At 40.7% G+C, this 15,994-nt stretch overlaps 1 protein-coding gene across 2 annotated transcripts in view; it reads left to right on the top strand.

Moving 5' to 3' along the window:
- LOC137352466 (NAD(P) transhydrogenase, mitochondrial-like) overlaps window positions 1-15,994 on the top strand; it is a 75,366-nt gene that overhangs the window by 53,718 nt on the left and 5,654 nt on the right. For both annotated transcript variants that reach the window (XM_068017948.1, XM_068017949.1), the window contains exons 17-21: window positions 205-384; window positions 4,977-5,136; window positions 7,835-7,916; window positions 10,559-10,677; window positions 15,296-15,411. In XM_068017948.1, coding sequence (XP_067874049.1) covers window positions 205-384; window positions 4,977-5,136; window positions 7,835-7,916; window positions 10,559-10,677; window positions 15,296-15,411 — 657 coding nt within the window. The remainder of the gene's footprint in view (window positions 1-204; window positions 385-4,976; window positions 5,137-7,834; window positions 7,917-10,558; window positions 10,678-15,295; window positions 15,412-15,994) is intronic.

Below are 15,994 nucleotides of genomic sequence, written 5' to 3'. Positions count from 1 at the left end.
AGTAGCAATGAATTCTAAATGCACTTCTTGAAATTCGAACAAGCAAATAGTCAACAGTTCATGGTTTTGTTTTTTGACTTTATTCAATGCTAGTCACTGTTCTGGTTACAGATCAAAACAATATCCATTACATGTATTTATCAAAGAAATTTAGTAGTGAAAAACATTACTGCATTATAACACTCTAACCTGTTTTTTGTTTAGGGAGTAACTCTCACAGCTGCCATTGGTGGAGCTGACATGCCTGTTGTGATCACTGTGTTAAACAGTTATTCTGGTTGGGCCCTGTGTGCAGAAGGTTTTCTGTTGGACAACAATTTAATGACAATTGTTGGTGCTCTGATAGGATCTTCTGGTGCAATCCTTTCTTACATCATGTGTGTGGTAAGACTTTTTTTTTACAGAAAGCCTTGGAATTATGCTGCCTCCCAAATTGGACTATTGTGGGTTTAAGCTGTGAGCGGGTATTTGGAGAGTTTTTATGTGGAAGTAGTTTTAGGTTTTAATATTTCCATTTTGAATCAAAAATATTCATAGGTTTATTAAGATTTAAAATAATTTTTTCATACAGCAACATTTAATAACTGCTGCTACCTTACCCACTCCATCTTGTAGACCGCTCACTTGTGCAATCTGGATCCAACCGATTTTCTTTTAGACGCCTGTCATAAATAGATCGTTAGGAAAACATCTCTGAATTATACGCTTTGACTGATGTGAAACATTTGTGGTTTCTAAAGTACGGGAGCATCTATAAATGCTCATACCATCTTTCAGTTTGGTTTGTCACACTGCACTGAATTTTAACGGTTCATTTGGGCTGCTAATTTGATAAAACTTGACAAACTGTTTTACTACATAATGAAATTAAAAATGGGTTTATGCTTTTCACATTGAGTTGAATTGGTTGGCATCCTTCCACCTACAAAAGATGATGGACATGCAGCAAACAATTCATTTAGATGGGGTGTCTTCTCTTGGTGCACCTTTGCTGATGACTGTGAAGGCCAATCCTTGAGAGGCAGGTTCTGTTTGAGCACCAATACATAAAAGGATACTGATAATGTGATGCCTTGTTTATTTCTTCAAGAAACAAGAGTTCTTGGTGTATGAAACCTGCTTTCCATAAAAATATGCAAAAATGTGAAAAATCAGTGCATGCTATGCTTACAAAATATTTGAAATTTGTTCACTTTTAGTCGTTTGGTAGTACAGAACTTGAGTATTGCTGAAATCAGAGACATTTTGTTGAAGCTATTCATCTTACACTCATCATAGAAACAGAAAATAGGAGCAGGAGTCGGCCATTCGGCCCTTCGAGCCTGCTCCGTCATTCATTATGATCATGGCTGATCATCCAACTGAGTAACCTGTTCCCGCTTTCGCCCCATACCCTTTGATCCCTTTTGCCCCAAGAGCTATATCTAACTCCTTCTTGAAAACATACAATGTTTTGGTCTCAACTGCTTTCTGTGGTAGAGAATTCCACAGGCTCACCACACTCTGGGTGAAGTAATTTTTCCTCATCTCAGTCCTGAAAGGTTTACTCGTATCCTTAGACTATGACCCATGGTTCAGGACTCCCCCACCATCGGGAACATCCTTCCTGCATCTACCCTGTCAAGTCCTGTTAGAATTTTATAGGCTTCTATGAGATCCCTCCTCGCTCTTCTGAACTCCAGCGAATATAATCCTAACCAACTCAATCTCTCCGCATACGTCAGTCCCGCCATCCCAGGAATCAGTCTGGTAAACCTTTGCTGCGCTCCCTCTATAGCAGGAACATCCTTACTCAGATAAGGAGACCAAAACTGCACACAATATTCCAGGTGTGGCCTCGCCAAGGCCCTGTATAATTGCAGCAAGACCTCCCTGCTCCTGTACTCGAATCCTCTCGCTGTGAAGGCCAACATACCATTTGCCTTTTTTATCGTCTGTTGCACTTGCATGCTTACCTTCAACAACTTGTGTATGGGAACACCCAGGTCTCATAGCATATTCCCCTCTCAGTTTATAGCCGTTCAAATAATAATCTGCCTTCCTATTTTTGCTACCAAAGTGGATAATCTCACATTCATCCATATTATATTGCATCTGCCATGCATTTGCCCACTCACTCAACTTGTCCAAATCACCCTGAAGCCTCTCTGCATCCTTCTCACAACTCACCCTCCCACCCAGTTTTGTGTCATCTGCAAATTTGGAGATATTTAGTTCCCTCATCTAAATCATTAATGTATATTGTGAATAGCTGGAGTCCGAGTACCGATCCCTCCGGTACCCCACTAGTCACTGCCTGCCATTCGGAAAAAGACCTGTTTATTCCTACTCATTGTTTCCTGTCCGCTAACCAATTTTCTATCCATCGCAATACACTTACTCTCATTCCCATGCACTTTAATTTTACACGCTAATCTCTTAAGTGGGACTTTGTCAAAAGCCTTCTGAAAGTTCAAATAAACCACATTCACTGGCTGTCCCTCGTCAACTCTACTAGTTACATCCTCGAAGAATTCTAGTAGATTTTTTAATCCTGATTTCCCTTTCGTAAATCCATCCTGACTCTGTCCGATTCTACTACTGTTCTCCAAGTACTCTGCTATAAAATCTTTGATAATGGACTCTACAATTTTCCCCACTGCCGACATCAGGCTGACTGGTCTATAATTCCCTGTTTTCTCTCTACCTCCCTTTTTAAATAGTGGGGTTACATTAGCTACCCTCCAATCTGTAGGAACTGTTCCAGAGTCTATAGAATTTTGGAAGATGACCACCAATGCATCCATTATTTCTAGGGCCACTTCCTTAAGTACTCTGGAATGTAGCTTATCAGGCCCTGGGGATTTAGCGGCCTTCAATCCCATCAATTTCCTCAACACCATGTCTCTACTAATACTGATTTCCTTCAGTTCCTCCCTGTTACTAAACCCAGCATTTCTGGTATGATATTTGTGTCCTCCTTTGTGAAGACAGATCCAAAGCATGCATTTAGTTGGTCAGCCATTTCTTTGTTCCCCATAATAAATTCCCCTGTTTCTGACTGTAAGGGACCTATATTTGTCTTCACCAATCTTTTTCTCTTCACATACCTATAGAAACTTTTACAGTCAGTTTTTATGTTCCCTGCAAGCTTACTCTCGTACTCTATTTTCCCCTTCTTAATCAATCCCTTGGTCCTCCTTTGCTGAATTCTAAACTGCTGCCAGTCCTCAGGTCTGTTGTTTTTTCTGGGAAATTTGTATGCCTCTTTCTTGGATCTAATGCTATCTCTAATTTCCCTTGTAACCCATGGTTTGGCTACCTTTCCCGTTTTACTTTTGCGCCAGACAGGAATAAACAATTGTTGCAGTTCATCCATGCGCTCTTTGAATGTTTGCTATTGCCTATCCACCATCATCCCTCTAAATAACGTTTCCCAATCCAACATAGCCAACTTGCGCCTCATACCTTCGCAGGACAATTTGCAAGAATACCAATGTAAGGGAAGCAACAAATTTATACTATATGAGAAGAGAATGCTGATTGATTGGCAAGTGGACTCTGGTAGAGGCGTTGCCATGGAGAATGCATCAGTTTATGGTGACTGGCAGTTAACTGTCAAGCTCTGTTTGAAATTTAAACCAGGCAGCTTGACTCTGGTCAAGGCATTGCCCTGAGGAATGAACCAGCGAATGCCTGTCACTTATTTTGTTTAGCTGAAACAGGCGCAATGTTCGTACGTGTTCTTTATGTCTGCAAAGAACAGGGTCCTGTGTATTAATATATGTAGCTTCCAATACGCGCAAATGTGCCACACTGCGAGCCCAACTGACAATCTTAAATTGGTTGTCAGTGTAATTCATAGCACACTGAGGATTATTTAACAAATGTTGTCCAATTGCAGAATCACATCTAATGTTGGCCACTTTGTTTTGAGTTTTGCACGCATGGGCTGGTTGGGTCTGTACCTTGTCTATTGCGAACAGCGGAAGGGACATGTTGTTTGATAGGGTCCGCCAGTATTTGGGACGTATGGCCTACATACCTAGCATCACACTGGCATTGAAATTCATACATCACATTGCTCATTTGTGTGATAGGCAGAACATCTTTTTGGCTTGACGGCAGCATCCTGTTAGTGGCGAGCACGACATGTGTTGCTACTGCATAGCTTCACCTGTTGCTCGAATTTCTGGGATACATTACCCTTCCAGGGTAATCTGAGGTAGGCTGGGCACTTTTCAGGGCTGAAAACGACTGCCTTAGGCCTTAGATGTGATTCTGTGATTGGACAACATTTGCTCAATAATCCTCAGTGCGTTAAGAATTACGCTAACAACCAATTTAAGATCATCAGTTGGGTTCGCAGTGTAGCACATTTGCTTGTACCGGAAGCTACATATATTAATACACAGGGCCCTGTTCTTTGCAGACAGAAAGGACATATATACACATTGTGCCTGTTTCAGTTAAACAGAATAAGTGACAGCCCTTTGCTGGCCATTTCTCAGGGCAGTGCCTTGACCAATCAGAATCAAGCTGGTTTAAATTTCAAACAACGCTTGGCAGTTAACTGTCAGTCACCATAAACTGGTGCATTCTCCATGGCAATGCCTCTACCAATTACAGTCCACTTGCCAACCAATCAGCACTCTCTTCTCATATAGTATAAATTTGTTGCTTCCCTTACATTGGTATTCCTGCGTGTTGTCCTGATGAGTGCAAGACTTAAAAGCTTCGACAAAATGTCTCTGTTTTCAGCATTGTTCACTTCTTCAAAACTGTTGCAATCTTCCACATGTCCTCAGTCACTTTGTAATACCAAGCAGGCAGTTACAAACTATAGCTAAATAGAAAGTGTTACACAAGAGTAAATCCAGTCGTATAATAGTCACAAAAAAACCACTAAGCCGGTGTGAACCTTCTTTGCTTTCTGTGTACCTATGTATCTTTCAGTACATTGAATATTTAAACTACCAGGGTGCTTTCCATTTAAGGCTATGAATCGTTCACTACCTAATGTTATCTTGGGAGGATATGGAACATCGTCCACTGGCAAAGGCAAACCCATGGAAATTGTTGGAACTCACACTGAAGTTAATGTGGATCAGGCTATTGAAATGATCAAAGAGGCCAACTCGATTATCATTACTCCAGGTAAGAGTTTCTGGAATCGGTGGTTTGTAACTAATAAGAGTTATCAACCACCAAAGCTAGAAACAGTGATAACTCCAGCTGTTCATTAAAATATAACCATGGCTGAAAATAATTATAATGTACAAAATTATCATTAATAAAAATATATTTGCTTCCTCAGTTTTTAAAAAAATAAGCTTAATTATATGGGCTATTTTTCTTTTAACTCTACTTCAAACCAAACATCCTACAAATGTAGGGTTAATGTTTCTCCAGAGATAAGACATTAACAATCATATGTAGTGATTATGGAGGAAAATAAAGGTAAATGTGATGAATAGTAATATATCAACATTTTATGAACTGATTAATTAGTATCAGCATGACTATATTATAATAATTCCCTTGACTTCGTGGAAAATCAATAAGCAAAACACTTTTTGATTAGATGTTAAAATTATGAAGGGTTTTAATGGAGTAAATGAGGAGAAACTGTTTTCATTGGCAGGAGAGTTGGTAAGCAGAAGAGACAAATGGAAGATAAATGTAATACAAGAATTTTGTCATTTATAAGTAATACATTTATTACTCCTACTCCACCTCCGTCTTGCTAACACGTTTTCTGTAAAAATATTTGGCCCTAATTTGTTGTCCATCCATAAGCTAAACTTTCCCTTGCCTGTTTAATCATGATGATATTTGTGTGGCTGGTTGCTCAAAATGCGAGCTGATAACGTAACACCTAGGGAAACAGATCTGGGATCTGAGTGAACTGTGTATCTCCTTAACCAATTAGATTGAAGAATTCTGAAATTGACAGTGAAAGAAGTGTAAGCCCGAGTAGGTGAATTCAATGCCAAATCAAGTACAAAATAAAAAGAGGGGGGGAAAAGATTGGATTAAGAGAGAGAGGAATATGTCAGACAGGTTGTTTGGCAGTAATTACACTTATCACGTCGGTAAAAGGGTACTGGGACTGAAATGGATAAGACTTAACTTCCTCTGGCAAGTTTAGTTCATATCTACCAAGGAAATGCAGCTACTTCATGCCATTTAATACATTTTAGTGATGATGCAAAAAGAATGATGCCACTTTGATGAAGCTAACGCTTGAGCTGTACAGCTCCAAAAGCAACTTCTGGATTTCCAAGTTTAACCTGACATTTGCTGTCACCTGAAGTTGCTGTATTTATGGCTGATTTACATAACATTTATTTCTCCCATCACTATTAGTTGACCATGGTTTTATTTTCCCACACCCCTCCCACTCCCTCCCCCCGCCCCCCACCACCTTTTGGTGCACGGCTGGGGAAGTAAACCTGAGATTATCACCTAAGAAATCCTCCTAAATGCTTCCAAATCTCCTAGCTTCATTTTGCAGGACTCCAGGCCTTTCTTTACTTTCAGCATTGGCTCCAACATGAACCATGATGACTGGTTACTCTCCCTCCCCTTATCACTAGGAGGAACAAAATGTCCAGGACTGTTAGTCTGGACTGCAAAGGGTCATGCAAACTATTGAATCCCTTATCACCACTGCATTTGTAGCTGTGTTACTAATCTTCCTCTCATCTCCAATACATGGGTTGGTATCATTGATACTTATTTGATGGCCCTGCCCAGAATATTCTATGGGCATTCAATCCTGAACTAAAAAAATTTTCCTGTCTCTCCTCACCTGTTGGATAGTCTCATCTTTTCTCCAAAACTGCCTGTTCCATACCTCTTATCAGTGCAACTGCCTTCTCGAGCTCTAAGCTTCTCTTCCAGAGTGACATAGGACAGGTGATATGGTAATAGAGAAGCAAAGGGGTAATTAAACTAGAAAGGAGCTGGAAAGTTTGCTGCATCTTCTCAAGTTCTCAAGCTTCAGCAATATGAGTTGGAGGTATTTCCCACAGACTAGTTCATGCAACTCAACACCTGGTGCTGGAAACTCTCACATTTTATAGGAATGACGTACCACAGTCCCTTCCTGTGCTTTTTTTTTGGTATAGTTAGTCTGTTCTGCTTTAAGGTTTACTTACATATAGAATTAGCCAGTCTACTTGGCATCTCCTTTGCCCTCTGCACCACTGAATTTCCACTCTCATAAAATTCATATTTTAGAAATCCTTATTCTCACTCTCTTCACAACTCAACCTGTTACCAGCCGACTTCGTGTAAAAATAAGTGGCATAGTAGAAGCATTGGTATCACTTCACACCTGTCACTTTACTCAGGAGTTACTTATTGGGTCTAAAAAGGCAGCAGTTGCAGCAAAATAGCTCCTGGCGCTGTGAGCTCCTACTGAATGGTAATTTCAATAAATATTTTGTAAATATTTTGCAGTGCCCTGGTGATATTATTACCAATTTCAAGTTAGACTAAATACCATCCTTGGTTAACATTTGAAACTTAACAAAATTTGAGTTTGGGATTTTCCTGCTGCTCACTGCCTGATATATAAGAGTAAGTATTTGAGTATTGTGAGACAGGCAGAAGCCATCACTGCTCATCATTCAATCCAGTAGAAAATTTCAAAGGGGGCTACTTAGTCTGCCAGCAAATCTGCTACCAAAAAAAAATTGTGTTTTAATACTGGGGTAAAATCCAGGCAAGCACTGATGTCAGTAATGAAATTTATGCAGTTATGCCCTGAAACGCCATCAGTTTTTAAAGCTAAAAATGGAAAAGTTTAATTTAGGAGCAAATTTACTCAACATATTCTACAATACAGGTTGGGGCTTATGTGCTGCAAAAGCTCAGTATCCAATAGCTGACATGGTGAAGATGCTCATTGAACAAGGGAAGCAGATCAGGTAAGCACTTGATTTTTCCCCAATATTCTTTTACACTTTTCATTATGGACGGAGATTGATTTGCGACTTCCAGGGCTATTTTTCTGGTGCCAGCCCACAAATGATCAGAATTATTGAATTCACTTTCACAACTTGCCATGGTGAGATTTGAACTTGTGACCTCTGGGTTGCTCATCCATACCACTACTACACTACTGAACCTGTTAGCAAGTCATTATTTGTTTAAAATACTGCTAAAGGTTGCCCCACTGCACGCTGGCCAGCTGCCTGATGCATCTGGCAAGAGGCCCAGTCTGTTTTGATGGCAGGTCCTCACTGACTCCTACAGCTTGTTGGTAGTGTGTCAAATAGATGCCCCACTGTAGCTTGACAGTTCCACATCAGCGCAGTATTGGGTAGCCAGGAAGCCGACCCTGCTAGCAGGAATGTAGGTCCTCTGGGGACACGATCGCAGAGGGGGCGACAGCAGTGTCCATTCTGTGTTGTACCATTAGATTTTACTGAGCAGAGTGTTCACAGCACATTCTCTGCCCAGTAGGCCGTTAAATTTCTAAATATTATTTACTGTTCTGTGCACATATTCTATATAATGGGGACCCCAATTTCCATAGAATAATAAGGCTCCCACCTGGTTCAAGTAGACACCTCGGATGCCCAGCAGTAGGCCCCAGTAAAATTGGTGACATGGGAGAACGGGATGGTAAATTCACCACCTCCATTTTCACTCTCCCATCACCTATTTCTGCCAGGCAGAGGGAGTTAAAATCTCGCCATCAATGGGACTACTTGAGGTACCATAATCCAGGGATATCTGTTGTGTTTACTCATGCTTCTGTTTTTGTTCTGTCTATCTTAGTGAAAACAGTTTATAGCCAGAGAAAGATATTTTTTGTCAGAGCATTATTTGTCGTTCAAAGAAATCCGGAGAGTATAAACAGCTGGAGACAAGGGAGTTTATCGCCAATATTGGGTTTATTGTTCACACCAGACAAGCTGCCTAACAAATTATTTCATGCATAAGGCCATATTTCCATATAAAGGAAGCATGAGCTTGCCTATGGAAGTCCTGGACATGAGTAAATGAGTGCTGAAATCATAAAAATTTATCATCTCTCTCAATGGTCTATGGTTCCCATATGTAGTTCATACTGCCTCTACAATTCAGAGAATCTTCTGTTTCTCTATTATGTCCTTGCAGTGGTGTGCATCCAAAGGGTACCATTTACCCATTTACATCAATCTACTTAATGAATTTAATGAAGAATTATTTTGTTCTACAAAGTTTTTTTTTCCTTTTATTGGTGAATATTCTAATATAAACCAAAAGTTTATAGATCAAAGCTAATATTTTTTATTTTCAATTGAACAACAATTGACCGATACTAAAACTATGACATATACAGACATGTATGCAATAACCCTTTGTTAGAAGAGATTCAGAGTAAATCATTGAGGGGAGGTGGTGTTTTGCGCTCTCCCCTGCGGCGGGTTTGGAGGTGTGGCGAGCGTATAATTGGGTGCGATCCCGCCTCCACCGAAATTAAGTTCAGGGCGGGAAGACCCAATTAAGGGCCTCATTCCCGCTGCAATTAGCCGAGCGATGGGCAGCCCTGTTGCTGCACAGCAAGAAAAAACGTGCGGGTTGCTTGCTGGCTCTGAGGGTTGTGGGGGTGGTGGTGCAGAGGTTCCCTCAGTTAAAAGGCGATTGGTGCCTGAACGACGGACCTGGCATTGGGAAGGGAGGGCCCGTTGAGAACCACCCCCAGCCCTTGCTGCCGATCTCCCTACAACCCCTTCCCCCGCAATCCCCACTGCACGAGACCCCTCCCACCCCGACCTAACTGGGGCCTGGGTCCAGTGCTCGTCCTCAGCCTCGGGTCAGTGCTCCACCGGCAGCAGCCACCACCTCTGTGGTGGCGCTGCTCAGTTAAAGAGCTGGCAGCCTTTGATTGGCTGGCAGCTCTCAGAGGATGGACTTCCGTCGCCAGGGTCCTTGATCCCGTGGAAGTCCCATTGCTGTCCAGTTAAGTGCCTAATTGGCACTTGTTCACGAGCCTCCCATAGTAGGGGCCACACGGGGTTCTCAGCGGAGCTTTTGCTGGACATCGAGACCCCCGTCACCTGGATAAAATCCCAGTCATTGATTCTGTGAATTTGACGAGCAAAGATCAGTTCAGTTTCTAAAAGCAAATTCAACTTGTTTTGACTTCTAGCAAATTTTCAAGCAGGGATTGATAACAGAGTACGTCATTCTGGTCAAACATTAACTCTCAGATATATCACACTATTCCGTAGTCTTGCTTTTAAACGACTGTTAATTCCTTGATGCAAGGTTTACAGGGGTCCAACACAATACTTCAATAGCATAGATGTTACAAATACACAACAAATATCCTGGAAGAAAAGAACATTTTTTGAAGGCTGCATCAAACAGTTTTCATGATGGAGCAAGCCAGTTCTTTCACTCTGAACAATGTGCCAGTTAAGCCAAGGAAACAACAAGCCAATTGAGTCTCTTGACTAAGACTCCGTTTGATCTTTGAAACAAGCAACTGAAACTTTGCTATAAATATAGAAGGTACTTATTGTATTTTTCTACTATCAAGGTTGTTTCCAGTAATTGTTGGAATTATATTTTGTAGGTTTGGAATACATCCTGTTGCAGGCCGAATGCCTGGTCAACTGAATGTACTCTTGGCTGAGGCTGGTGTACCTTATGACATTGTTTTAGAAATGGATGAGATAAACGAGGACTTCCCAGGTGAGAGCAAGAAAACATTAATTCACAGGCACTGCCAGAAACTTGCACATTGTCCTTTCAGTACTATCTCTGGTTTTATTGGTATTTCCATGCTCACTTGTGCTAAAATCACATGTTTATAGTTTAACAGAAAAGTACATATAAATACTCTTAAATAAGTTCAGCTTTGATTTCTGTTAGTTGAGCATCTAATACTTTGGAGGAGAGAACAAAAAAGCTGAGAATGCTAGAAAACAAAATAAAACCAGAGCATATTGGAAATAAATAGCAGATTCTCCCCTCCCCCACCATCCCTGGGAAAAAATCTAGTTTTGCGGCTTTTAATTTGCAAATAGTCATTGTCAAGCTTCTGCACCTTGACCACATTATCAGTTGTTTTTGCACATAGAAAAGGTTCATCACTCAAGCGCAAACTCAAAAATTACAACATATGGTGCAATGTGTGTACAAGGTGCATTTTGAATTGGTTCTAGTTTTTGGCTCCTACTTGTTAAAATTTTGTTAATTACCTCACCTATATTAATTGATAAATGAGGTTTCTTCAGGCATAATAAACTGCTCTTCCTCTCTCCCTCACTCCCATCAGTCCCTGTTGCCTAGCACCTCACAAACTGACTTTCTTTCCTGTCTAATTCCTCCTTTGCCTTCTCCCACTCCATCGGGAGAGAATGTAAGCCTCTTTAAACAAGTTTCTGTTAATTACTTTCTAGTAAGTGATTGCCTTTGCAGATACAGTGAATTATTGAAGAGTAAGTGTTTTATTGAAAGAGAAATGGAATGTGAGAGGGAGAAACATCATCTAGTGGGTGATAAAGTCATTGCGGCACAGAAGGAGGCCATTCATCCCATCGAGTCTAAGCTGGCTTGCCGTAGAGCAATCCAGTCAGTCTCATTTCCACCACTTTCTCCCTGTAGCTCTGCAAATTTATTTCCTTCAAGTGTCCATCCAATTTCCTTTTAAAATTATTGATTTTCTCCACTTCTACCACACTCTTAGGCAAGGTCATTACCACTCACCACATAAAAAAGAAAGTTCTTCCTCACACCCCCTCCTCCCCCAGCCACCATATCTCTTGCCCAAAACTTGAAATCTGTGTCCTCTAATCCTTGTACTATCAGCTAACGGGAAAAGTTTTTTTTTCTTCTCTACTGTATCTAAACCTTTCATAATCTGTACACCTCTATCAAATCTCCCCTCAATCTCCTTTGGTCTAAACAGAACAACTCCAGCTTCGCCAACCTAACCTTGTAACTAAAATCCCTCGTTCCTGGAACCATTCTGGTAAATCCCCTCTGCACCCTCTCAAGGACCCTCATTTCCTTCCTAAAATGTGGTGACCAGAACTAGATGCAATAATCTATTTGTGACCTAACCAGAGCTTTATAAAGGTTCAGCATAACTTCAATGCTTCTGTACTCAATACCTCTATGAAGCTCAAGTTCCCATGTACTTTGCTAACTATTCTCTGAATATGTCCTGCCACCTTGAAAGTTCGATACACATGCATCTCCAGGGTCCCTCTCCCCCTGCGCACTCTTTAGCACTGTGCCATTAAGTCTGTGTTGCCCTCTCCCTATCCCTTCTGCCAAAATGCATTACCTCTCTCTACTCTGTACTAAATTCCATTTGCCACTTCTCTGCAAAATGCAGTGTGATTTTTTTTTTTGAATCCCTGTCAAGCTATAATTATTAGTGTGTGTTGTGTGAGTGCTTTTCAACCTGTCAAAACTGTCACATGGTTACTTCAAAGCGGAGTCATATTAACAGTATCTGAATGCATGACTAATCTGTAGCGCTGTACAGTCTGCATTTTGAAGACAAGAAGGACCAGATACATTTTTTCCTGAAGTCCAGTACACGGTCTTTTACTTTGGCTCATTCAGTCACAATACGAGTTACCGTAGAATTTGACATAAATTAACAACACTATGTTTCTATCTTAAACCGTTCAGCAAGCATGGCATTATGAATGAAAATTGCCAGCAGTCTAAGAGTTAACACTAAAATAAAAGTTATGTTTAAAGTGCTACTAACCAATACGTGCACAGAGGTAACAAATAACATTTGCTTGGAAGTAAGTACAAGGATTTATTTGTTCATATGGCAGCAGGCACTGAAAAATAATGATCCCCTTGTGTACTTGCAGGCTTAAGGAGAAGCATATGTTCGACATTTATTGGGGTTTTTGTTTGCCTCTAATGCTTTGAATGCAGAAAATATGATCAGACAATATTGATAGCGACTGGCACATTGTGCCATGACCTCGTAGTACTTGAGCTTTCCTGTTGATTCACCACCACTCAGTGAGTTTCCAATGTCCTTAAGGATATCTGCTGAGTGGAGGTGAATTGCTCCACTGTAGGAAAGAGGAAGGAAGGGAAGATCAGAAAGCAAGTTAACGTATGTCATTCTCGAGCATATCCTAGAAACCAGTTCAGAGCGACACTGGCAAAAGCCTAGGAACTAGCTACCTGCCTGTCCTCTCAATTGAAGAATGGTACATCTGTGCGTGGTAGTAGATATGCCTCTTATAGATTTGTGGGAAAAATAAACTCAGTTGCCCATATCCACATCGTATTTACTAAGCTGAGATTTACCAAGGGTGGAAGATGAGAGGCTGGCCAGGGGAGAATTGGAATAGTCGAGTCTTGAGATAACAAAAGCAAGGCTTACAGCAGCAAATGGGCTGAGGCTAAGGTGGAGATAGCCAATATTATTATGGAGGTGAAAGTAGGCGGTCTTAGTTATGGAGAGGATACAGACTAGGAAACTCAGCTCAGGGTCACATTGGAAGCTTTGGCTGTGAACAGTCTGATTCAGCCTCAGACAGTGCCTAGGAGGGGGATGAAATTTGTGGCTAGGGGACAGTATTTGTAGCAGGAGCTACAAAATATTGGTCTTCCCAATATTTAGTTGGAAGAAATTTCTGCTCATCCAGTGCTGGATTTAGGCAAACAGCATGACAAATCAGAGGTAGTGCATGGGTCAAGAGGGGTGGTAGTGACACAGCTGGGTGTCATCATTGTACATGTGGAAGAGGCAAATAAGATATTACCATCATTCCACAAATGAAAATCAGTTGCAACACTCCCCATTTTCGAAAATTTGCTCTCTGGTAATAGGTAATCTTTACCCACTCTCTTTGATATAAGACTTCAGCCCTTTTGTTCTTGTCAGTAACATGTTATCTCTTCTGTTTGCCATGTCAGAAAGAGTACAAGGTTCCATTTATTATTATTTTTTTGTCTGCGACCAGTGGCCCAAATTCTCTTTATAGCCCTTGGAATTACAGGAATAATGGTGGACTCCTTGCGGGCCAGGAGGGTGAGCAGGCCTTCTGATAGAGCACCCTGTGCCCCATAGAGGGCATCTTGCCTCTGTTGGGAGACATAAATCTTCTTGTTGTGACCAACAACAGTGGCCCAGGATGTAGCTACTTCACACATCCTTTCTTTTAGAAAAACCCATTCAATTCAAAAATGTCTCTTGATGGGTTCAAGATGGATGTAATCGACACCTCTTAGCTTAAAATATATCCCTTTGTCCTTGCCAGACAGTAAGACAGTTTGAAGATGCAGTTTGACCTTTGGCAGCCATTTTTGAAGAACATTTTCCGCTTTTTAAAGGAAAAGTCAATTTTTTAAAATAACTTTTCAATTTGAGTTCTGTATTTTCAATCGTGAGTGTAACAACTCTGTCCTGGATGGTATTGAGCTGCTTGAGTGTTGCAGCTGCACCCATTGGACAATGATGAATATTGCAATACACTCCTGACATGAGCCTTGTAGATGGCGAAGAAGCTTGTGTGGCATGAATGTTACCTGCCATTTGTCAGCCCAAACCTGAATATTATTCAAATCCTGCTGTAGGCTGGAGTGGGCTGCTTCATTATCGGAGGATTTGTAAATGGAGATGAGCACTTTCAAATTGCCAGTGAATAGCCTCACTCCTGAAGTTATGACAGGGAAGGTCATTAATCAAACAACTGATGTTGTTTGTACCCAAAATGTTTTTCTGAAGAACCTGTGCAGCGATGTACTGGAGCTGTGATGAATGGTCTCCAACAACCAGAGTCGTCTTTCTTTGCATCAGTTGACTGCAGTCCCTGGAGGATTTTGTCATTAACTCCTATTGCCTTCAATTTTGCTAAAGCTCCTTGATGCCATACTTGGTCAAATGCTGCCTTGATGACATGGGAAGCTGCTTTTGCCTTTCCTAGAATAAGTTTTTTTTATACAGCATTGTGAATGGGGATGATCAACTTGACTTCTTTGGCACAAATTTCTTAAGGTACAATGTCCCACATAAATGTTACCCTGTGGATGATGTCAAGTTCCTATCTGTATGTGGATCAGGAGGTAAATCAACAGTTCTAGCTTTAAGAATGCTAAGTCCGAATGAGGTGGATTCTGTATGATTGATTCAGGGTCTGATTGTGATCTGCATAGTCTCTATTGTAATATTTATTGTGGCAGAAACAATTTTTTCTTGAGATTTGTTAGTGCTATGCATTTTGACAAAACAAGTGGGCTAATTGTTCAAAAGTAATACTGTTTAACGATTTGATTTACATATTTTATTTAAAAGTGTTGTCAACCTGTGTTTCTGTATCCTTAGAAACTGATTTGGTTCTGGTTATTGGTGCCAATGACACTGTGAATTCAGCATCACAGGAAGATCCTAATTCCATTATTGCTGGTATGCCTGTTCTGGAGGTCTGGAAAGCCAAGCAGGTGAGCACAGGTGTAAAAGTATCTTATCGAATAGAATGATGGTTGAAGCAGTACTGAGATGGAATCACAGTAGTTGTTTGTCATCTGATGTAAAGTAATTGCTTTGTGAACAATCGCATTTATTACAATAATTTACTCTGGATCCAAGTTGAAATTGGAAAAATTTATGCTTATATATTTTTTTTAAATGGTCTTTTGGTTTAATATGACATTTGGAATCCTGGATCAACTATAATCTTCATCCAAGCCCAATATTTCTTGGCAAGTGATAAATGTGTTCATTAGCAATCAACTATCAATCATTTGTATGAAGGCTAAGGTTGGTTCTTAGGAATTTTGTGCAAATTGTATTTTTAATATTTTGGTGGATGGGGGAGAACAAAGAATAAAGATCTCCAATTCAATCATCTGAAATGGATCAACCAATTTTCATTGGATACAGACCAAGTTAGTGTTCCTAATCGATGTCCTTTTGGTCTTCAAGCAGGAGGATCTGTATATCAGCCTGCCCCTCTATAGGGCTGTGTTCTGGAGTTTTGAAACAAATCTTATTGGCACGGACACGATGGGCTGAAGGGGCCTC

The sequence above is a fragment of the Heterodontus francisci genome, chromosome 38 (assembly GCF_036365525.1).
Source record: "Heterodontus francisci isolate sHetFra1 chromosome 38, sHetFra1.hap1, whole genome shotgun sequence".
NCBI classification, from domain to species: domain Eukaryota; kingdom Metazoa; phylum Chordata; class Chondrichthyes; order Heterodontiformes; family Heterodontidae; genus Heterodontus; species Heterodontus francisci.
Note: the sequence above shows the minus strand (reverse complement) of the source record. Positions and strands in the feature narration are given on the sequence as shown.